The following is a 25176-nucleotide window of genomic DNA, read 5'->3' on the forward strand; positions in this document are numbered from 1 at the left end:
CTGTCTGTCTGTCTGTCTGTCTGTCTGTCTGTCTGTCTGTCTGTCTGTCTGTCTGTCTGTCTGTCTGTCTGTCTGTCTGTCTGTCTGTCTGTCTGTCTGTCTGTCTGTCTGTCTGTCTGTCTGTCTGTCTGTCTGTCTGTCTGTCTGTCTGTCTGTCTGTCTGTCTGTCTGTCTGTCTGTCTGTCTGTCTGTCTGTCTGTCTGTCTGTCTGTCTGTCTGTCTGTCTGTCTGTCTGTCTGTCTGTCTGTCTGTCTGTCTGTCTGTCTGTCTGTCTGTCTGTCTGTCTGTCTGTCTGTCTGTCTGTCTGTCTGTCTGTCTGACAAGAACGCTCTAGAGAAAACATAAGGAAATTAAAAACTTGCACAGTGAAACGAAAACGAAGTATGACGTCGACACATTTAGCATAGAGTTGAAAATAATATCAAGGCGGAAAGTGCACACAGTAATGTAATGACGTCATTGATTATCGCGTAAACATTGAATAAAAAGGAAATGTTGTCTAATCTAAATGGTTTGCGTGAAGAGTTTCTTGCATACAATTCTTCGGGTAGGGGTGAAGCCCCACCCCCCGCGTAAGAACGTCTGAGGGGGGTGGGGGGGGGTGGGGGTTGAGTGGGGGGTGGTTTTAATTTAGACTTTTTCCTCCCCGGAGAGGGGTGGGGGTACTTGAAATTTTCGGGGGCGGGGGTAGAATTTTCGGGGAGGGGGCGGACACTGGAAAAAGTATATAATTATATTTCGTTGAATGGGACGGTAGACATGTCTTTTTTGGGGTGGGGGGTGGGGGGGGGGTGGTGTGTGTGTGGGTTGGTGTGTGTAGGGGTGGGGGTGGGGGGTGGTGTGTGGGGGGGGGGGGGTTGGGGTGGTGTGGGTGGGGGTGGGGGTGGGGGGGGGGGTGGGGGTGGGGGGGGTGGGGGGGGGTGGTTTTTGTTTAGAGAAAAGAGACAGCACTATCAACCTAGCGCCCGGTGTATCCTTCCTCAACGGGCCATTTTTCTCGTCTTTAATATAAAAATGCAAACATCTTTAACACACTAATATAGAAATGCAAACATCTTTAACACACTAATATAAAAATGCAAACATCTTTAATATAAAAATGCAAACATCTTTAACACACTAATATAGAAATGCAAACATCTTTAACACACTAATATAAAAATGCAAACATCTTTAATATAAAAATGCAAACATCTTTAACATAAAAATGAAAACATCTTTAACACACTAATATAAAAATACAAACATCTTTAACACACTAATATAAAAATGCAAACATCTTTAATATAAAAATGCAAACATCTTTAATATAAAAATGCAAACATCTTTAAAATAAAAATGCAAACATCTTTAAAATAAAAATGCACACATCTTTAAAATAAAAATGCACACATTGAAACCACAAGTTTCAAATGTGTGATGTATTGTAAAGCCAGCAGCTTAGAATAATTCTATCACTAGGGCACCGTGTCTTAGGCTAGAGTTTTGTCCCCATATTCCCCCGCTCTATTATCGCCCCTTATTTTGTCAAGGCGTTGGTTACATTTCCAGCGATCGATCGATCGGCGTTTGATTAGGCAAGTGATCGGCTTTTTTAGTTGACGTCTTAATTTAGAGCCGGTGATATCAGGAGCCATTGACGTACATGTTTCCAGGATGCGGGGAGGGTGTGGTGAAGGAAGGGGGGGGGGGGGGGGGGGTTGTTCAGGGGTAAGGGGCTGTTTGCTTCTGAAGTTTTCTTTGATTAAGGAGTGGCAGTAAGGCTGTTACCTCAATCGGCAGTAAGGCTGTTACCTAAATCACCTCAATCGGCAGTAAGGCTGTTACCTCAATCGGCAGTAAGGCTGTTACCTCAATCGGCAGTAAGGCTGTTACCTCAATCGGCAGTAAGGCTGTTACCTAAATCACCTCAATCGGCAGTAAGGCTGTTACCTCAATCGGCAGTAAGGCTGTTACAATCGGCAGTAAGAAGATTTGTGTAATACCACCTCACACTAGAGCCTTATGACATACACTATGCTACATGTAGTCGTGTCTGCCACGGTAGCTTTAGACAAAGTTTGAAACAACATGCTAACATTCCACACAAAGGCCTGCACACTGTGTTGTGCATCTTCTGTCAGCTGATAATTATGTCAGCAATGATACATTATGCGTTTCAATTTTTCGTCGAGTCAAATATGATCATGCTTCTCTCCCATAGTGACCATATCATCTATGGTTCTCTCCCTTGTTATTTGTCTCTACTTATCTCTCTTGATATTTGTGTCTACTTCTCTCCCTTGATATGTGTGTCCAGTTTTCTCCCTTATTATTTGTGTCCACTTCTCTCCCCTGTTTTTTGTATCTACTTCTCTCCCTTGTTATTTGTATCTACTTCTCTCCCTTGTTATTTGTGTCCAGTTCTCTCCCCTGTTATTTGTATCTACTTCTCTCCCTTGTTATTTGTGTCTACTTCTCTCCCTTATTATTTGTATCTACTTCTCTCCCCTGTTATATGTATCTACTTCTCTCCCTTATTATTTGTATCTACTTCTCTCCCCTGTCCCACCACCCCAGCCTCTGTATTCCCAGCCTCCAGGTCATCAACCCCTCACTGGCGACTTATCAAAACCAACAACAGCACTTTCTCTTACACAAACATTCCCGACATTCGCCCGTCTCGCTTTATAGAGTTCATCACAACAAAACTGACCTCGACCGTTTGGCGGGGTTAAAGCCTACTCGCTGTACAGACACCCCCCCCCCCCCCCTGTTCGACCCTAATGGTCAAGAAGTGAGCAGTTGTCTGAAGTTTTGGAATGGTCATCTGCGCGTGAGAGACGACTGTTTTTGCCTTGTCCACTTTCGGTGCGTTAAATAGCCCGTAGATGTGGACATAATGGGGTCAGTGGTAGACAGCTGTCTGTAGTGTTCGTTGTTTCAATTACTTTTAGAAACTTTCTGACTGCCATTGATTGTTACAATCACTTTTAGAAACTTAGCAGCTATCTGTAACGGTTAGACCAGGTGCAAGCATTATACAAGAGACTCATTTGAGTGTCACTCACTCAGGTTCAATGTCACAGTGCTGATTGATGGGGTTGTGCGTCACGTGGATGGTTGAGGGGGTTGTAGGTCACGTGGATGGTTGAGGGGGTTGTAGGTCACGTGGGTGGTTGAGGGGGTTGTAGGTCACGTGGGTGGTTGAGGGGGTTGTAGGTCATGGTGATTGTTGTTAGGGTTTAGCTCATGTGGATGGTTGTTAAGGTTTAGCTCATGTGGATGGTTGTTAGGGTTTAGCTCTTGTGGATGGTTGTTAGGGTTTAGCTCATGTGGATGGTTGATAGGGTTTAGCTCATGTGGATGGTTGAGGGGATGGAACATGAGACGGACCATCGTGTATGATTGGCTCTGTTGATTTGGTGGGCAGTGGTTTGGTGGGCTGTGGTTTGGTGGGCAGTGGTTTGGTGGGCTGTGGTTTGGTGGGCTGTGGTTTGGTGGGCTGTGGTTTGGTGGGCAGCGGTTTTACACAGTATCTTGATATCACTATCTTGTAATGACTTTGGCAAAAATCAAGTTTAAATCTAACACCTACTTGGATAATGCGAAGATAGCTGTACAATCATGCCATGTGTAAAACAAAACTGAACGAATAAAGGCGCATTGTGTTCACATAGGCAAACAGCCAATAAATCAAACATCCAATACATCAAACATCCAATACATCAAACATCCAATACATCAAACATCCAATAAATCAAACATCCAATACATCACACATCCAATAAATCAAACATCCAATAAATCAAACATCCAATACATCAAACATCGAATACATCAAACATCCAATAAATCAAACATCCATTACATCAAACATCCAATACATCAAACAGCCAATAAATCAAACATCCGTTAGAGTTAAATAAAATGTCCGTTAAATCCACCATCCGTTAAATGAAGCATCCGTTAATTTCCGTTAAATGAAGCATATTTTGAGTCACCGAATGTTTCTACTGTATGGACCCAGCAAATGAGGCCAAGAGAATAGCACCTTGACAGATTTACAGGTAGTTTGTGTTTAATGAACAAATGTTCACACCTATAGAGACACCTGGGTATTTGAACTTCGTCTGGAATTATTTGCATTTCAGGGGCATAAATCTCTGTCGATGTTTCCAAACTGGTGACAGTTGTTTACATTTTATAAATCACTACTTGAAACTGTTGGAAGAAAATACTTTTTTAGGATGTTGTCAAAATATCTTGTATACTGTTTGTACTGTGCACTTTTTAAAGTAGTAGGGCAAACATTGTGCTTTAAGTAGTAGGGCAAGAATTGTGCTTGAAGTGGTAGGGCAAGCATTGTGCTTTAAGTAGTAGGGCAAGCATTGTGCTTGAAGTAGTAGGGCAAGCATTGTGCTTTAAGTAGTAGGGCAAGAATCGTGCTTGAAGTAGTAGGGCAAGCATTGTGCTTGAAGTAGTAGGGCGAGCATTGTGCTTTAAGTAGTAGGGCAAGAATTGTGCTTGAAGTATTAGGGCAAGAATTGTGCTTGAAGTAGTAGGGCAAGAATTGTGCTTGAAGTAGTAGGGCAAGCATTGTGCTTTAAGTAGTAAGGCAAGCATTGTGCTTTAAGCAGTAGGGCAAGCATTGTGCTTTAAGCAGTAGGGCAAGCTATGTGCTTGAAGTAGTAGGGCAAGCATTGTGCTTGAAGTAGTAGGGCAAGCATTGTGCTTTAAGTAGTAGGGCAAGCATTGTACTTTAGGTAGTAGGGCAAGCATTGTGCTTGAAGTAGTAGGGCAAACATTGTGCTTTAAGTAGTAGGGCAAGCATTGTGCTTTAGGTAGTAGGGTAAGCATTGTGCTTTAAGTAGTAGGGCAAGCATTGTGCTTTAAGTAGTAGGGCAAGCATTGTGCTTGAAGTAGTAGGGCAAGCATTGTGCTTGAAGTAGTAGGGCAAGCATTGTGCTTGAAGTAGTAGGGCAAGCATTGTGCTTGAAGTAGTAGGGCAAGCATTGTACTTTAGGTAGTAGGGCAAGAATTGTGCTTGAAGTGGTAGGGCAAGCATTGTGCTTTAAGTAGTAGGGCAAGCATTGTGCTTTAAGTAGTAGGGCAAGAATCGTGCTTGAAGTAGTAGGGCAAGCATTGTGCTTGAAGTAGTAGGGCGAGCATTGTGCTTTAAGTAGTAGGGCAAGAATTGTGCTTGAAGTATTAGGGCAAGAATTGTGCTTGAAGTAGTAGGGCAAGAATTGTGCTTGAAGTAGTAGGGCAAGCATTGTGCTTTAAGTAGTAAGGCAAGCATTGTGCTTTAAGCAGTAGGGCAAGCATTGTGCTTTAAGCAGTAGGGCAAGCTATGTGCTTGAAGTAGTAGGGCAAGCATTGTGCTTGAAGTAGTAGGGCAAGCATTGTGCTTTAAGTAGTAGGGCAAGCATTGTGCTTTAGGTAGTAGGGCAAGCATTGTGCTTGAAGTAGTAGGGCAAGCATTGTGCTTTAGGTAGTAGGGCAAGCATTGTGCTTTAAGTAGTAGGGCAAGCACTGTGCTTTAAGTAGTAGGGCAAGCATTGTACTTTAGGTAGTAGGGCAAGCATTGTGCTTGAAGTAGTAGGGCAAACATTGTGCTTTAAGTAGTAGGGCAAGCATTGTGCTTTAGGTAGTAGGGCAAGCATTGTGCTTTAAGTAGTAGGGCAAGCATTGTGCTTGAAGTAGTAGGGCAAGCATTGTGCTTGAAGTAGTAGGGCAAGCATTGTGCTTGAAGTAGTAGGGCAAGCATTGTGCTTGAAGTAGTAGGGCAAGCATTGTACTTTAGGTAGTAGGGCAAGCATTGTGCTTTAAGTAGTAGGGCAAGCATTGTGCTTGAAGTAGTAGGGCAAGCATTGTACTTTAAGTAATAGGGCAAGCTTCGTGCTTTGCTTTAAGTAGTAGGGAAGCTTGTAGTCAACTCATCCCTACTGCCCTATCCCATATTGCCCTGGTCAACTTATCCCAACTGTCCTATCCTATATTGCCCTGGTCAACTTATCCCAACTGTCCTATCCCATATTACCCTGGTCAACTTTTCCCAACTGTCCTACCCCATATTGCTCTGGTCAACTTTTCCCAACTGTCCTATCCCATATTGCTCTGGTCAACTTTTCCCAACTGTCCTATCCTATATTGCTCTGGTCAACTTATCCCAAGTGTCCTATCCTATATTGCTCTGGTCAACTTATCCCAACTGCCCTATCCCATATTGCCCTGGTCAACTTTTCCCGTAGACGCCCGTCTACCGTAGACGCCCCTGTACCGTAGACGCCCGTCTACCGTAGACGCCCGTGTTCCTTAGGCGCCAATCCCCTACAGTGTTCAAATGTTCCCGAGGAACGCAAGTTCCTGTAACACTTGTCACCCTAATGTTCCCTGGACAAACGTCTATTTGTTTCTGTCAACGGCTGTTTGTTGCACGTCATTTGACCTTTGAACTTGACACCGTTATTGAAGACGCCTGCCACGGGTACCTGAGTGTCGTCTGCTGTTAAAGAGAAGGTGTCAAGTCGCTTTCAGCAGCAACACATTGGGGACCACCACTGTCACACATTGAGGACCGCCACTGTCACACATTGAGGACCGCCACTGTCACACATTGAGGACCGCCACTGTCACACATTGAGGACCACCACTGTCACACATTGAGGACCACCACTGTCACACATTGAGGACCGCCACTGTCACACATTGAGGACCGCCACTGTCACACATTGAGGACCACCACTGTCACACATTGAGGACCGCCACTGTCACACATTGAGGACCGCCACTGTCACACATTGAGGACCGCCACTGTCAGTTGAGGACCGCTACTGTCAGTTGAGGACCGCCACTGTCACATATTGAGGACCGCCACTGTCAGTTGAGGACCGCCACTGTCACATATTGAGGACCGCCACTGTCAGTTGAGGACCGCTACTGTCAGTTGAGGACCGCCACTGTCACACATTGAGGACCGCCACTGTCACACATTGAGGACCGCCACTGTCACACATTGAGGACCGCCACTGTCACACATTGAGGACCGCCACTGTCACACATTGAGGACCGCCACTGTCACACATTGAGGACCGCCACTGTCACACATTGCGGACCGCCACTGTCAGTTGAGGACCGCCACTGTCACACATTGAGGACCGCTACTGTCAGTTGAGGACCGCCACTCCACACATTGAGGACCGCTACTGTCAGTTGAGGACCGCCACTGTCAGACATTGAGGACCGCCACTGTCACACATTGAGGACCGCCACTGTCAGTTGAGGACCGCCACTCCACACATTGAGGACCGCCACTGTCAGACATTGAGGACCGCCACTGTCACACATTGAGGACCGCCACTGTCACACATTGAGGACCGCCACTGTCACACATTGAGGACCGCCACTCCACACATTGAGGACCGCCACTGTCACACATTGAGGACCGCCATTGTCACACATTGAGGACCGCCACTGTCAGTTGAGGACCGCCACACGTGACACGTGAGGACGTCCCTAGGCCTGCTGCGACACGTCAGGCCCATAAAGCTGGTGTCGTATGTTAGACATTCATGGCGGGTTGATAGCTTAGGACACAACTTGAGGTGTCACTCTAGGTGGTGTTGTTTTTTTTTGCTTCAACTTTGATGGCCGGGGTCGACAATGGCTCTCTGTCCATTCATTAATTAACTTCAGGGCAGGGCGATCGCTAGGGGCTCAGGCCGTTGGGGGCGGAATTGTTTACATAAATTAAAACACTTTTACTTGATCACTGTGACTAGAGATTTTCTACATACTTTGTTTTACTGTGTAAATAACTTAAATGGCATCTGAAAATGAGATCCTTATCTTACCTGACCAGTAAAATAGCCCAGTGACGGGGGGGGGGGGGGGTGTCGCAGAAATTGTATACATCAAGAATAATAAAACTAGCATACCTATAATCTTACTACAAGCTAATTTCAACTACAACACACTTGTAACTTTCTTAATATCAAAAGATTTGTATCGGTTCTAAGAGTTTTAAAGTAAGTAATGATTTCAACAAGATTGAAGGATTATCCAGGAGTTTAGGGTTGCACCAAAGCATAATGTGAACCCTATCTCTTTCAGCTTTAGGGTTGCATCAAAGCATAATGTGAACCCTATCTCTTTCAGCTTTATGGTTGCACCAAAGCATAATGTGAACCCTATCTTTCAGCTTTAGGGTTGCATCAAAGCATAATGTGAACCCTATCTCTTTCAGCTTTAGGGTTGCACCAAAGCATAATGTGAACCCTATCTCTTTCAGCTTTAGGGTTGCACCAAAGCATAATGTGAACCCTATCTTTCAGCTTTAGGGTTGCACCATGACATAACGTGAACCCCGTCTCTTTCAGTTTGAGGGCTGTAGGCCTACCATGGCATAACGTGAACCCTATCTTTCAGTTTGAGGGCTGCACCAAAGCCTTCTCCCGGCTGGAGAACCTGAAGATCCACCTGAGGAGCCACACGGGGGAGCGCCCCTACCTCTGCCAGCACCCGGGGTGCCAGAAGGCGTTCAGCAATTCCTCGGACAGGGCCAAGCATCAGCGGACACACGTCGACACGGTGAGCACTGGGTCACGTGATGTGTAGGTCAGGGGGGGGGGGGGTAGACACGTGGTCTGTAGGTCAGGGTGGGAGGGTGGTCACGTGATCTGATGGTCAGGGTGGGGGTGGACACACGTGGACACGGTGAGCATTAGGTCACGTGATGTGTAGGTCAGATTGGGGGGCGGGGCTGGTCACGTGTTCTGTTGGTCAGGGTGGGGGTGGGTGTGGACACGGTGAGTACTGAGTCACGTGGTCTTTAGGTTTATGGGGGGGGGGTAGACACGCGGACACGGTGAGTACTGGGTCACGTGGTCTGTAGGTTAATGGGGGGGCAGGTCACGTGGTCTGTAGGTTAGGAGCTGTTTGTGTGAATCATTAGCAAATCTTCCTTTCCTTCTGTTTAAGGAAAGCTATATATATATATATATATATATATATATATATATATATATATATATATATATATATATATATATATATATATATATATATATATATATATATATATATTTGAATATATATTGGGAGGTCGGGGGTTGATCTTGTTCCTCGAAAAGTTGATTTTTTTTCTTTGATTTGTTTTAGAAACCATATGCGTGTCAGGTAGCCGGATGTACCAAACGCTACACTGATCCAAGTTCTTTGAGAAAACATGTAAAAAATCACACTAAGGAGCAGCAGCAGCAAAAGAAAAAGGTGGGTCCAATTGATTTAGAGCTGTCAACAATTCATCAACACAAAATTTTAAAATTATGGAATGTTGTCAACACTGGTCAAACCAACACATAAAGGGCTGATGACTTTTTACAGTTGGTGTATCTTCAATAACAGCTATTGATTTAGATAATCAGATGGTTTGATGATGAAGCAATTTTTAGTAGGCCCTATATACTTTGGAAGTTTGAAATCAGTCCAATTAATTTGCTTTTAAAACATGAGTCTATATGACTTTAAACATAAATCTACTTGACTTAAAACATAAATCTGCCTGAATTAATTCATAAATCTGCTTGACTTAAAGCATATGCCTACTTGGCTTTATGTTTCATGTTTGCTTGTGTGTATGACAGTCAAATAACTTTTGAAAAAGTATTGATACCCCCCCCCCTTCTCTATTGAAGCTGAAGAAGGACAAGCTAGAGGACATGAATACCTGTCTGACCATACAACAGCTCAGGCCCGAGGGGTCACCCATGGACTACAGTGACAACAGCATGGGCAGGTCCCCACACACAGGACCCTCTGCTGAGAGTGTGTACCCTAGTGAGTCTAGTTTGTTGTGTACATGTGTATTAAGTCTAGTTGTACACACAGGACCCTCTGCTGAGAGTGTGTACCCCAGTAAGTCTAGTTTGTTGTGTACATGTCTAGAGGGTCTAGTTGTACACACAGGACCCTCTGCTGAGAGTGTCTACCCCAGTAAGTCTAGTTTGTTGTGTACATGTGTATTAAGTCTAGTTGTACACACAGGGCCCTCTGCTGAGAGTGTGTACCCCAGTAAGTCTAGTTTGTTGTGTACATGTCTATAGGGTCTAGTTGTACACACAGGACCCTCTGCTAAGAGTGTGTACCCAAGTAAGTCTAGTTTGTTGTGTACATGTCGATAGGGTCTAGTTGTACACACAGGGCCCTCTGCAGACAGTGTCTAGTTTGTTAGTTGTGTACATGTCTATAGGGTCTAATTGTACACACAGGACCCTCTGCTGAGAGTGTGTACCCCAGTGAGTCTAGTTTGTTCTGTACATGTCAATAGGGTCTAGTTGTACACACATGACCCTCTGCAGACAGTGTGTACCCCAGTAAGTTTAGTTTGTTGTGTACATGTCTATTGGGTCTAGTTGTACACACAGGACCCTCTGCTGAGAGTGTGTACCCCAGTAAGTTTAGTTTGTTGTGTACATGTCTATAGGGTCTAGTTGTACACACAGGACCCTCTGCTGAGAGTGTGTACCCCAGTAAGTCTAGTTTGTACATGTCTATAGGGTCAAGGGTCTAGTTGTACACACAGGGCCCTCTGCTGAGAGTGTCTAGTTTGTTAGTTGTGTACATGTCTATAGGGTCTAGTTGTACACACAGGACCCTCTGCTGAGAGTGTCTAGTTTGTTAGTTGTGTACATGTCTATAGGGTCTAGTTGTACACACAGGACCCTCTGCTGAGAGTGTCTACCCCAGTGAGTCTAGTTTGTTAGTTGTGTACATAAATAGCTGTACACTTGGTATGTTCAGTTTAGTTATAAATGTACACTATGTAGGCCTACTCGTGTATTCAGTGTAGATGTACAAGTCAATACAATGTAGATGTACAAGTCAATATGGTCTAATTGTGCACAATATCTACTTGTACACAAGTCTATGTTGTCTAGATGCATATTATGTGGTCTAGCTGTACACAATTCAATAAAGTCTAACTGTACATAATTCTAGATGATCTAGAACGACACAAGACTTAGAGTTGAATACAATTCTTTATTTACATATTTTCCTAACATGCCAATCAACCATACCCAGTCCTGTTTACTTCTCCACTTCAAATTGTTACAGTTAGCTATTCGAACAAAGAACATTAGCTGCATTTTTTTTCTAATCACACAATTTTTGTCTATGTACATAATTTTTCATTAGCTCTTCAGCTCAGCGAACCTAGCTATTTTATTAAAGCGGTTAATGTTGTCATTTTTTTTTATTAATAAAGTTTTCATTTTTAAGTAATTAAAACGTGTAGCGGTCCTATTCCCTAAACCCTTCGAACCTCCGTGAACCACACTACGTCACGCCTCTGCTTTGATCTAGCCAGCGAGTTGTCTGCTCTTGTTTTTCTAGTGGTTGTCTCTCATTAAACCCGAGTGAAACGTAGTCAAGTGGGACAGCCCTCGGTATGTGAACAGCGAGGCGGACACACGGCCACAACACGCCGTCTGCAAAACAATGCCCGTCTTAAGCTGACCAGCCAACCGGAAAACGTCGTGTCTCTGAAGGTGGCGCTGCCTTTGTTGACTTGTGTTTACGCTCGATTGATTCCTCGCAAAGTTTGAATTGCCCCGCTACCGCGAATAACATATTAAGCGAGCTAAACAAGCACTAAATTTAGAAACAATTAATATTTGATTCGTAAATTAGCGTACTGAATGCTATTTTTATTGTAATGTTTTACGTTTTGACTTGAACGATGTATAGTTTAGTTATATAGGCAATCATATTGTTCGCTGTATTCAATGATTACATCTAGCATGTAACAACGTCTGTAAGCATAAGATTTTAATAAGAGACTACTTATGTAAGCATCAGATTACACCTGGGATGTAACTTCGTCTGTAAGCATCAGACTAAATAAACAATAGAACGCTGATAGCTGGATACAGTACAATCTAAATATAGAACGGCAGGCAACTGGGTCAGGCGTTGACATGGCGCTATGCAGATTGAGAGTGTCATCTAGGGGGGGGGGGGGGGAGAGAGTTAGATAACCCGCGCTTCAAGTGTTTGTCGGGGGGGGGGGGGGGTGAGGTAGGGGTAAACTGATGTGTCAGCTCACAGCGACATACATTAGATATTGTCATACTATAGAGTAAAGGTCCCTTTTCGACGGGCAAGTGAAGTAGAGTTCACCTGTTTTTGTGAACTGTTTTTGTGAGTTAGGTGCCCATCACAGCTGGGTGGACTATCTGACCTGAATACCGATCCTTAAATATTTCAGGATTGTATATGGATGACGCAAACATAAATATTTATCGATACGTTTATATCTATAAATAAACAGCAAATAATATTGAGAGGGATTTCCTCGAACAAGTGCCAGCCAAGAACTATCTACACGGCAGCAGTTTGTGAAGCTCTTTCCTGGATAGGTTGCTGCCCGTCGTCTGCCCTGGGTCCGAACTTGGGACTTTTAGAGTAGAAGTTGTCGGCGCTCCCGTCTGGTCCTTACAAGTCAACTACATACCAAGCACTTTTTAAACACGCAAATAATTTTCTGTAGACAGATATGTCAAGAATTCACTATCTGTTTGCCTTGTATCAATGTAAATAGAAACCAAATCTTACAAGTTCGGTGTGTTTCGTAATCAGCAGTTTCAAATCAGATTTCCACTTTTGTTAGCCAGCGAGTTATCTTTTCATGAGCTGTCAAGGGACGGTATCAGCACTTGATTGGGCTGCTGGCGAGATTTGCTGCGGTCCTAATCTTCAGTTATATTTCAGCAGGAGGCAGTTAACTGTTGGGTTTCAAATCACGACACTTTGGAATAAGTAAAAAGATGTACCTAAAGGAAATAATTTAAAAAACCAAACTATGTGTGTGACGGCCATTTACGTACTCCTTTCTTGTGCCCGTCCGCCATTTATCAAATATTTTTTGACGGTAAATAAATTATATTGATTAGTTTTTAAAAAGGCTAGCTTTATTTCGTATTTGCAGCTTTATTTTGTAGCGTCAAAATTTTTAGTTGGCTTTCTGGATGAAATAATGTGACTTTTAGCTATCACTTGTTGGGATCAGATTCATCAAGGCATTCTTAAATTGGCCTATCGTAACCCTGAACGGGTAAATGTGCAGATAGTGTGGTTGTTCACATATCAAAGTGACCCATCTTTGAACAGGTTTTGTTTAGTACTGGCGTCCTATTTGTCAACTGCTAGTTTGACGTCACCAAAGTTTAATTCTCTTGCCGCGCCGATCTGACGAGATTTCCCCGTCCCGCGCGTTAATCCGCGAGATTAAAGATCGCGACGACTGGCATGTAAGATGTGTACAGTGTACATTGGTGTACATTGTTTGGTCACTCAGCACACGACTTCCGCCAGCCATGGCCCGAACCAGTATCGTCAGGTAGGGTGAAAACGATACGCCGCCGTTAGCTCGATTGGTTTCCTAAGCCGTTAGTCACGTGAATGGAGCGCCGTGCTGTTTAAGTAATCGAATCAAGGGGGTCATGGAATGTACAGCTGGTGTAATCGAATATAGGGGTCATGGAATGTACAGCTGGTGTAATCGAATCTAGGGGTCATGGAATGTACAGCTGGTGTAATCGAATCTAGGGGTCATGGAATTAACAGCTGGTGTAATCGAATCTAGGGGTCATGGAATGTACAGCGGGTGTAATCGAATAATAAAATGCTGGTTTGAAAATGGATTCCATTTTTGTCAGGGAATGTGGCTGAACTTAGGCGGGGAAATTTTCGCTGGTCTAAAAAAATCGGGCCCGCCGAAACTTTGATTGGGGTAAAATTTAACCTGTATCGATCAAGAATGATAATGGATCTTGTATCGATGAATGGCCAGACTTTTTTTTTGGCAATAAGTGATCAATACACGACCTCATTGCTAGGCTGGCTTACACACTGAAACACCCCTAGCATGACCTACACACTGAAACACCCCTAGCCTGACCTACACACTGAGACACCCCTAGAATGACCTACACACTGAAACACCCCTAGCCTGACCTACACACTGAGACACCCCTAGAATGACCTACACACTGAAACACCCCTAGCCTGACCTACACATTGAAACACCCCTAGCCTGACCTACACACTGAAACACCCCTAGGATGACCTACACACTGAAACACCCCTAAGGTGACCTACACATTGAAACACCCCTAGCCTGACCTACATACTGAAACACCCCTAGCCTGACCTACAAACACCCCTAGCCTGACTTACACACTGAAACACCGTAGATCGGGCGGTGATGACGTCATCTCCATATTGAGGTCTGCAGACGACCAAAACACTCCTGATGTTTTTGTACCTCGCCCCTGGCTCCTTATTGACGCCATATTGACGCTGTATTGCCCTACACCACTTTTGATTTATCCCGTGGGTGGGGGTGGGGGGCGGGGGTAACTTACACCAGCATTGGGGAAAGTTCCAACTCTAGAGAATATAGCTTAGAAAACCCCAGCAGCTTCTACACTTTTTTTAGTGAACAAAAACCCAACCCTACACCTTTAGTATAGAAGAACCCAACCCTACACTTAACGCCAACCCTCCAGCTATAAATAGTCCCCGGGTGTAATGTTCACCAGCCAGTATTGGATATTACCCAACTGCACTATTGATCCGCTGATCGACCAGGAACTACTTGATTGATTGTTATAGTGATAGGGACAAGATTAGCCTCGAAAGCTTTTCATTTTTTTTTTCTGTGGCGGGGCGGGGCGCTGTGTGGTCGGGCTAAACTCTCGGCTCCGTTGTTCTGTGGCCTCCCTGCTGACGTCATACCAGCTTTCCACACGTTCAGCTAAAGCTAGATAAAAACTCAGCAGACGATGAACACCGTATAATTATTGGTCTCAAGGATCAGCGTGATTTTTAGCTTTACCATGCCTTCTATAAGTATAATCAACTTGTCCTTTAGGAATTACTTTCCGGATTATACGCCGACCATCTACCGTATTAATTTCGTTCCCTTCTTTTGTTTTCTAAAAACTCGAGTTCAGGTTTTTACACTGTACTTTAACAAGAGGCAGGGGAGCTAATCCCGGGTGACTAGTTGTCCAATGTCACATGATATTAGAGTAGAGGTTTGGAAAAAAACACCGGAACAATTCCTCCATTGTTTACAGGCTGTATTAGTTGGCGTGAATTATGTGTCTGTGATTAAATATGTGCTATGGCGCCAACACATACTGATTTAACATAGCGTGCTTTTAATTAATAGTGTGATGGGGTGCTGAGGTTTACCTGACTTAGACGCTTTCACTTACTGACGTCACACAGAGGCGTAGCGACGGGGTGGGGGGGGGTACATTGTCCCCGGGCGCCGATCCTATAGCGCCAAATTAAGCTCATTTTAGCTGCTATTTTGAATTATAAATATAAAAAAATATATTGGGGGGGGGGGGCGCCAAATTGAAAGTTTGTCCCCGGGCGCCTGGAGGGATCAGATGTGGTAGCTGAAGTTTGGAGAGGAATGGGTTAAAAGTACTTTAGTGAGGTAGGCCTATCAAATGGTGTGTTTACCATGAGATTGGCCTATCAAATGGTGTGTTTACCATGAGATCGGACTATCAAATGGTGTGTTTACCATGAGATCGGCCTATCAAATGGTGTGTTTACCATGAGATCGGACTATCAAATGGTGTGTTTACCATGAGATCGGCCTATCAAATGGTGTGTTTACCATGAGATCGGACTATCAAATGGTGTGTTTACCATGAGATCGGCCTATCAAATGGTGTGTTTACCATGAGATCGGCCTATCAAATGGTGTGTTTACCATGAGATCGGCCTATCAAATGGTGTGTTTACCATGAGATCGGCCTATCAAATGGTGTGTTTACCATGAGATCGGCCTATCAAATGGTGTGTTTACCATGAGATCGGACTATCAAATGGTGTGTTTACCATGAGATCGGCCTATCAAATGGTGTGTTTACCATGAGATCGGCCTATCAAATGGTGTGTTTACCATGAGATCGGCCTATCAAATGGTGTGTTTACCATGAGATCGGACTATCAAATGGTGTGTTTACCATGAGATCGGCCTATCAAATGGTGTGTTTACCATGAGATCGGCCTATCAAATGGTGTGTTTACCATGAGATCGGCCTATCAAATGGTGTGTTTACCATGAGATCGGACTATCAAATGGTGTGTTTACCATGAGATCGGACTATCAAATGGTGTGTTTACCATGAGATTGGCCTATCAAATGGTGTGTTTACCATGAGATCGGACTATCAAATGGTGTGTTTACCACCAGATCGGACTATCAAATGGTGTGTTTACCATGAGATTGGCCTATCAAATGGTGTGTTTACCATGAGATCGGCCTATCAAATGGTGTGTTTACCACCAGATCGGCCTATCAAATGGTGTGTTTACCATGAGATCGGCCTATCAAATGGTGTGTTTACCACCAGATCGGCCTATCAAATAGTGTGTTTACCATGAGATCGGCCTATCAAATGGTGTGTTTACCATGAGATCGGCCTATCAAATGGTGTGTTTACCATGACCTTTGCTCTCCAGGTTTTACCTTCTCAAGCTCCCACTCCAGTCGTTGTGGTACAGCAGCGGGCAGCAACAGCATCAACAGCCAACTGTCGCCTGCAACACAGGCACTGGGGAGATTGGAGGAAGGCAATGAGAGTTGGGTTCAGGGGATATTGGAGGCTAATGACAGGTGGGTTCAGGGGAGATTGGAGGAAATGAGAGGTGGGTTCAGGGGAGATTGAAGGAAGGCAATGAGAGTTGGGTTCAGGGGAGATTTGAGGAAGGCCATGAGAGGTGGGTTCAGGGGATATTGGAGGCTAATGACAGGTGGGTTCAGGGGAGATTGGAGGAAATGAGAGGTGGGTTCAGGGGAGATTGGAGGCTAATGAGAGGTGGGTTCAGGGGAGGTTAGAGGCTAATGAGAGGTGGGTTCAGGGGAGGTTGGAGGAAATGAGAGGTGGGTTCAGGGGAGATTGGAGGCTAATGAGAGGTGGGTTCAGGGGAGGTTGGAGGCTAATGAGAGGTGGGTTCAGGGGAGGTTGGAGGCTAATGAGAGGTGGGTTCAGGGGAGGTTGGAGGCTAATGAGAGGTGGGTTCAGGGGAGTTTGGAAGGCATGGAGAGGTGGGTTCAGGGGAGATTGGAGGCTAATGAGAGGTGGGTTCAGGGGAGGTTGGTGGAAGGCATGGAGAGGTGGGTTCAGGGGAGATTGGAGGAAGGCAATGAGAGGTGGGTTCAGGGGAGATTGGAGGAAGGCAATGAGAGGTGGGTTCAGGGGAGATTGGAGGAAATGAGAGGTGGGTTCAGGGGAGATTGGAGGAAATGAGAGGTGGGTTCAGGGGAGGTTGGAGGAAGGCAATGAGAGGTGGGTTCAGGGGAGATTGGAGGAAGGCAATGAGAGGTGGGTTCAGGGGAGATTGGAGGAAGGCAATGAGAGGTGGGTTCAGGGGAGATTGGAGGAAGGCAATTAGAGGTGGGTTCAGGGGAGATTGGAGGAAGGCAATTAGAGGTGGGTTCAGGGGAGATTGGAGGAAGGCAATTAGAGGTGGGTTCAGGGGAGGTTGGAGGAAGGCAATTAGAGGTGGGTTCAGGGGAGGTTGGAGGAAGGCAATGAGAGGTGGGTTCAGGGGAGATTGGAGGAAGGCAATTAGAGGTGGGTTCAGGGGAGATTGGAGGAAGGCAATGAGAGGTGGGTTCAGGGGAGATTGGAGGAAGGCAATGAGAGGTGGGTTCAGGGGAGATTGGAGGAAATGAGAGGTGGGTTCAGGGGAGATTGGAGGAAATGAGAGGTGGGTTCAGGGGAGGTTGGAGGAAGGCAATGAGAGGTGGGTTCAGGGGAGATTGGAGGAAGGCAATAAGAGGTGGGTTCAGGGGAGATTGGAGGAAGGCAATGAGAGGTGGGTTCAGGGGAGATTGGAGGAAATGAGAGGTGGGTTCAGGGGAGATTGGAGGAAGGCAATTAGAGGTGGGTTCAGGGGAGGTTGGAGGAAGGCAATAAGAGGTGGGTTCAGGGGAGGTTGGTGGAAGGCATGGAGAGGTTGGTTCAGGGGAGATTGGAGGAAGGCAATGAGAGGTGGGTTCTGGGGAGATTGGAGGAAATGAGAGGTGGGTTCAGGGGAGGTTGGAGGAAGGCAATGAGAGGTGGGTTCAGGGAAGAGAGGTGGGTTCAGGGGAGATTGGAGGAAGGCAATGAGAGGTGGGTTCAGGGGAGATTGGAGGAAGCAATGAGAGGTGGGTTCAGGGGAGATTGGAGGAAGGCAATGAGAGGTGGGTTCAGGGGAGATTGGAGGAAATGAGAGGTGGGTTCAGGGGAGATTGGAGGAAGGCAATGAGAGGTGGGTTCTGGGGAGATTGGAGGAAATGAGAGGTGGGTTCAGGGGAGGTTGGAGGAAGGCATGGAGAGGTTGGTTCAGGGGAGATTGGAGGAAGGCAATGAGAGGTGGGTTCTGGGGAGATTGGAGGAAATGAGAGGTGGGTTCAGGGGAGGTTGGAGGAAGGCAATGAGAGGTGGGTTCAGGGAAGAGAGGTGGGTTCAGGGGAGATTGGAGGAAGGCAATGAGAGGTGGGTTCAGGGGAGGTTGGAGGAAGGCAATGAGAGGTGGGTTCAGGGGAGATTGGAGGAAGGCAATAAGAGGTGGGTTCAGGGGAGGTTGGAGGAAGCAATGAGAGGTGGGTTCAGGGGAGATTGGAGGAAGGCAATAAGAGGTGGGTTCAGGGGAGGTTGGAGGAAGGCAATGAGAGGTGGGTTCTGGGGAGATTGGAGGAAATGAGAGGTGGGTTCAGGGGAGGTTGGAGGAAGGCAATGAGAGGTGGGTTCAGGGAAGAGAGGTGGGTTCAGGGGAGATTGGAGGAAGGCAATGAGAGGTGGGTTCTGGGGAGATTGGAGGAAATGAGAGGTGGGTTCAGGGGAGGTTGGAGGAAGGCAATGAGAGGTGGGTTCAGGGAAGAGAGGTGGGTTCAGGGGAGATTGGAGGAAGGCAATGAGAGGTGGGTTCAGGGGAGATTGGAGGCTAATGAGAGGTGGGTTCAGGGGAGATTGGAGGAAGGCAATTAGAGGTGGGTTCAGGGGAGATTGGAGGCTAATGAGAGGTGGGTTCAGGGGAGGTTGGTGGAAGGCATGGAGAGGTGGGTTCAGGGGAGATTGGAGGAAGGCAATGAGAGGTGGGTTCAGGGGAGATTCGAGGAGGGCAATGAGAGGTGGGTTCAGAGGATATTGGAGGAAGGTAATGAGAGGTGGGTTCAGGGGAGATTGGAGGAAGGCAATGAGAGGTGGGTTCAGGGGAGGTTGGAGGAAGGCAATGAGAGGTGGGTTCAGGGGAGATTGGAGGAAATGAGAGGTGGGTTCAGGGGAGATTGGAGGAAGGCAATGAGAGGTGGGTTCAGGGGAGATTGGAGGAAATGAGAGGTGGGTTCAGGGGAGATTGGAGGAAGGCAATTAGAGGTGGGTTCAGGGGAGATTGGAGGAAGGCAATGAGAGGTGGGTTCAGGGGAGATAGGAGGAAGGCAATGAGAGGTGGGTTCAGGGGAGGTTGGTGGAAGGCATGGAGAGGTGGGTTCAGGGGAGATTGGAGGAAGGCAATGAGAGGTGGGTTCAGGGGAGATTGGAGGAAATGAGAGGTTGGTTCAGGGGAGATTGGAGGAAGGCAATGAGAGGTGGGTTCAGGGGAGATTGGAGGAAATGAGAGGTGGGTTCAGGGGAGATTGGAGGAAGGCAATGAGAGGTGGGTTCAGGGGAGATTGGAGGAAATGAGAGGTGGGTTCAGGGGAGATTGGAGGAAGGCAATTAGAGGTGGGTTCAGGGGAGATTGGAGGAAGGCAATGAGAGGTGGGTTCAGGGGAGATTGGAGGAAATGAGAGGTGGGTTCAGGGGAGATTGGAGGAAGGCAATGAGAGGTGGGTTCAGGGGAGATTGGAGGAAATGAGAGGTGGGTTCAGGGGAGATTGGAGGAAGGCAATTAGAGGTGGGTTCAGGGGAGATTGGAGGAAGGCAATGAGAGGTGGGTTCAGGGGAGATTGGAGGCTAATGAGAGGTGGGTTCAGGGGAGGTTGGTGGAAGGCATGGAGAGGTGGGTTCAGGGGAGATTGGAGGAAGGCAATGAGAGGTGGGTTCAGGGGAGATTCGAGGAGGGCAATGAGAGGTGGGTTCAGAGGATATTGGAGGAAGGTAATGAGAGGTGGGTTCAGGGGAGATTGGAGGAAGGCAATGAGAGGTGGGTTCAGGGGAGGTTGGAGGAAGGCAATGAGAGGTGGGTTCAGGGGAGGTTGGAGGCTAATGAGAGGTGGGTTCAGGGGAGTTTGGAAGGCATGGAGAGGTGGGTTCAGGGGAGGTTGGAGGAAGGCAATAAGTGGTGGGTTCAGGGGAGAGAGTAATCTAATGAAAGGTGGGATTTGTACAGAATAACAACCAGTTGAGCAAAGTTGGCCATCAACACTTGAAAATTAAATATCCTGTTATTTAATTAATTATTGATGACATTTTTTTTCATATAAATGAAATGGCAGTTACTTCTAGAAAAATAAAGTACTTTTGCAGACTAGAAAAAAATTTCCCCAACCTCAACATGAAGATATAATGAGGTTAGGTACCTGTTAGAGCTGGATGAACTCAGGTTTATCCCAAGTACTGTAGACTGTAACCCATGCCATCTTTGCTCTGACATAATCTCTTACTTCCCCTGTGCTTTCAGCATGGGCGCGTACAACTCTGATATCATGATGAGTCCGCGACCTCTGCCACCCATTCCACCACGTAACATGATGTCACAACTACCTGACATGCCAGGACAATATGAGCATAATTCATGTCTGTACAGTCAGCCCATGACAGGTAACATCCTCACTCTCTCTACATGTACACAGTTTAATCATGGTGCCAGACAATCATTTCTTGTGTCAGACACAATCATTTCTTGTGTCACACACAATAATTTCTTGTGTCAGAAAAAATAATTTCTAATATCAGACAAAAATAATGTTTTATGTCAGACACAATCACATTTTTTTACAAACTAATTAATTTCTTGTTTTAAGCAATTAATTATGGTGACTAAATCAAACATTTCAGATTCCAGTCACTATCATTTGAGTGACTGACTCAAAACTATTTTAATGCTTGATAAAATTACGTTTTGTGCCAGTGTAAAAGTTAGTCTTAATGGTATCTAGTGACAGAATCTTAAACATAAACATTACTGTAGCACGAATCATTGTTGTATTGGACACCTGGTCAGTTCATTTAACCAAGTTGACCTTTGACCTTATTGTCTGACCACTTCTCACCTGCTGTTCTAGATATGTCTGGCATGCTCAGGCCCCAGTACCCCCAGGCATACACAGGCTTCAGCAGTTGCAGGGTGGGGGCCATGCAGGCCCAGAGGATGATGAACCTGCAGAGCTTTGACCCTGATTCCTTCAACATCCCACTCGATGACATCACACAGCCAGGTAGGAGCCTGACAGTTTGACAGAAATTTTTAAAATCACTATTTATTTTTCAAATAAACGTTCATGGTATAGTAGTAAAACACATGCTTGCTAACCTGAAAGCTATGAGTTCGGTACCTGAACTAGAAAGTGAAGGTTATCTAGCAACTATACAGTCTCCCAATATCCAAACCAAGTTGATGTGGTTTCACCAGGGGACGAAATAAATGCCAGGTGGAAACACACTGGTGAGAGAAATGTTCTGATTCGTCGTCCTCGCATGTCCTGCCTGCTGTAGGACAATTTCTCAGAAAGTTATCCCCTTATAAAAAGATGTAATTTTGCCACAATCTGCAAGTTTTCTTTACACTTGACACTCTCTGCAGGTTATTGTGACACCAACCTGATGCCTTCAATTGAAACCCTCGCCATGCCCAGTGAGGTAACTATGCAGCAGTATCTCCAGCTGTCAGCTGTCGACCGATGCAACAGCAGAACATCCATATACGCTGACGGTACAACCTGAGCCCATGTTCATACGTCTGTTACGCTGTTGTTAGCATATGTATATGGTGTACATATGGTGTACATTTAAACAATGTTGTTGAAGGAATTTTTGTTGAGCTTAATCTGGTCCTTCATAATCCGGTGGTTGTGCATAATCTTTTTATAAAATTCATTTTCATTTTAAATCAATTAAATCAGCTATTTATGCTTCTCTGTTCAATAATATTTATACTTCTGTATTGGATGTATGTTTCTGTACAAATATGTCTAACATATGTGAAAATATTTCGGGGAAAATTAGCCAAAAATCGTGTTTTTTAAAAATTATCTTTCAGAATCCGTTATTGTTGACTTCCTTAATAAAGCATTTAAAATTATCCTAAAACTTATCCAACATAAGTCTCATGTTATACTTGTTATAAATGGGTTAAAAGCCTTTATAGGGTCTTTGGTCTTATTTATATTGTTATTTTAACCCTTTCTGTACCACTGTCCCCATACAGTAGGTCAGTTGAACATTATAATGGCCATGAGTGGCCGTGCCTGTTGTGATACGTTTGATACAGCTACAAATGTTTTTTTTTTACATATTCTATTTTATTTACATTATTTTATGCTTTTGAAACTCTAAAGTAAAAGAGCAGTAGTAAACCTATTTTTGACAGTGGTTTTAGCTATCTTTTCTTGGTTAATAAATAGACATATGCACATATTATATTTCACAAAGCTAGGACATTTTTTACCCGTACCTACCCCCATATATATCATTAAAATAAATCTTCAAAGACCGCCTCTTATCCCATCTTCTCTCAGAAATCACAAGACATTCCCATTCCTTCCTGTTGCTTAAGACTGAGGTGGCCTAACTGGTGGCCTTTAAAAAAAATATTTCCAGCCATGACATTCCAGCCTCTCCCCAGAGGGAATGTTACATAAGTTTATAGGCTTCTTCCCTATCTACATTATTAAATACCTTTTCAGTATCTATACAAAGTTTATATTATTTTAGTAGTACAAGAATGTTGGGGTTTTATATTTAAATGATGGTAACTACATTATATTAAATAAAATTGATCATTACATTATACATTTGTGACCATTAGAAAAAACCATAAATGCCCTATCAGTTATAAGGAAAATTGTTGACTTATTTTTTTAACAATTCATACAGAAATATAGCAAAATAAAATTTAAAAAGTAGTCAAATATAACATATCCCTATACTATTACCCAACAACACAATATAAAAAAATAATTTATTCCCTAACCACTTTGTGTTATATAATATGTGTATCATCCCTATATTGCCCAATGTTTCTGGCTGAAAGGGTTAAAAAGCAAATGACTTGCTTAGTTAATGTAATTTTATTTACATTTTTATTTTTCACTTGTGTATAAAACATTTATTACTTAAATATTTTTCATAGTTAGTCGTTTTATTAATTAAAATAAATCTAGAAAACTGTATATTTTTTACACCATATTTTGGCAGCTGTAAATAATAGATGTAAAATAAAATAAATCAATATCAGTTCAATTTAGATGTTAGCTTCCACTTACTAGTAGACATAGGATGAATTTTTTTTTTACCACCTACCTCAAAATGAAAGCATTCCATCTGACCATTACCTCGCTTGTGCTCATGTTACACTTGAATATCCAGTAACCAGCAGAATTTCTTGCAGAGTTTCAAGGCATGTTTATTTACTGAAAATTGTGATCGTTTCTAGTTTTCATAAAGTGATAGTTTTCTTCCTGTGGTAGTGCCTTTTTATTTTAAAAGACACTTTGCCAGATTGAAGGAAGAGAAAGGTTCGTGAACTTCCAATACAATGGCCATTTTTTATACAGCAGAGTCTAAGGTCTGCTTGATTCAATGTTTAGGCCTACTATAAGAATGAAAGAAATTTTAAAATTCTAAATACTTAGCTTTTAAAATGTGTGATAAATCAATAATTACAGTTTTAAAATCATCTTAATCATTTCATATTTTTATCTCCAATGATAGTGGACTATACTGTTGAAAAATAGGAAAAATCATTTTAAATCATCAATTTAAATCTATCTGTACATCAATTCAATTTTTGTATTAACCTGTATTCACATTGCAATTATAGTTTAACTGTAGCTTTTAAAACTTGATCTTAACTGGCATGTAAAAGCTTTAGTTGAATATGGCCTACAGGGGCATGGCCAGATTTTCAGGGATGAGGGGCAGCAATGGCATAGAAATGTCCACCTTCTTCTCCAACAAAAATCGTCCAGCTAATAGCTCAATAATAAATGTCAGCTTGATTTTTAATATATTGAAAATACATTTCTGAAAAGACGCAGCTTGCTGAAGATCTCAGGAAGAAAGCCATCTACCTTACCCCTACTCCGCTACCAGAGTTTCTTCCAGGCATCTCTTCGGCCCCCCCCCCCCCCTGAAAGAAATGAAATTTATATAATTTATATAGAAAATATATACTTTTAACAGTGTCCGCCCCCCCCCCCCCCAAAGATGGTTTACCCCCCCCCCCTCTCCCCCCCCCCCCCCCCCCTGAAAATTTCGAGTGCTCCCCCAGGAGAAAAAAGTCTGGAAGAAACACTGTCCGCTTCTGGTTACACCTCTAATGTTCCTTGTGTGTTACCAACAGTTTGCTGCATGAAAGTTGTCTAACTATTCAAAATTTTAATAAAAACCACTTAGGTATTAGTACGTGAGTAAATTGAATAGTTTTATGTTACTAATTATGAATCCATAATAACCTGTTTTCTTAGCTTAAAGCTTGAAAGTTATAGTGTCTAAATGTTTTTGATCAAATAACATATTTTTAAAACATTGTTTACAAACTGATTTATAATCAGAATCATATTTACTGCTGCTGCAAAACATTTGTCTTACAATTGTTGCTGTACATTAGGTTGTGTTTATTAATTCAGTGATTGACGATTAGCATTTATTTTGTCAGGATTTTGACATTTGTGATACCATTTTTTAAAAGAAACTTACACAAACTGTTTCATTTTTCTTTTGCTATTATGTTTTTTTTAAACTTACCTTTTACTTCTAAAATTTATGTTTTGTAAATAACTTATATATCACTTAAAAAATTTCACATATGATAAAAGCATAATCATATCTTGTTGTCACCAAATAATTAAAAAAAAATGTTGATGTTATTAACAATTAATAAGATCCACCTTAAATACCTTTTTAAAAATAAACCCAGTCAGTAGATGAAATAAAAGCAGTTTAAAAAATAAAT

General features: G+C 43.8%; 1 protein-coding gene across 1 annotated transcript in view; it reads left to right on the forward strand.

Annotated features, from left to right (window-relative positions):
* Positions 1-24331, forward strand: part of LOC131940587 (uncharacterized) — a 53757-nt gene extending 29426 nt beyond the window's left edge. Inside the window, exons 4-10 of the mRNA XM_059299287.1 lie at positions 8410-8571; positions 9142-9252; positions 9678-9819; positions 16534-16687; positions 20683-20822; positions 21287-21439; positions 21805-24331. Of these exons, the coding sequence (XP_059155270.1) occupies positions 8410-8571; positions 9142-9252; positions 9678-9819; positions 16534-16687; positions 20683-20822; positions 21287-21439; positions 21805-21944 (1002 nt within the window). The 3' untranslated portion in view covers positions 21945-24331. The remainder of the gene's footprint in view (positions 1-8409; positions 8572-9141; positions 9253-9677; positions 9820-16533; positions 16688-20682; positions 20823-21286; positions 21440-21804) is intronic.
* The last annotated feature ends 845 nt before the right edge of the window (positions 24332-25176 follow it).

Source organism: Physella acuta, unplaced genomic scaffold (genome assembly GCF_028476545.2).
Source record: "Physella acuta isolate Inbredline_101_S28 unplaced genomic scaffold, ASM2847654v3 ptg000322l, whole genome shotgun sequence".
Taxonomy (NCBI): Eukaryota; Metazoa; Mollusca; class Gastropoda; family Physidae; genus Physella; species Physella acuta.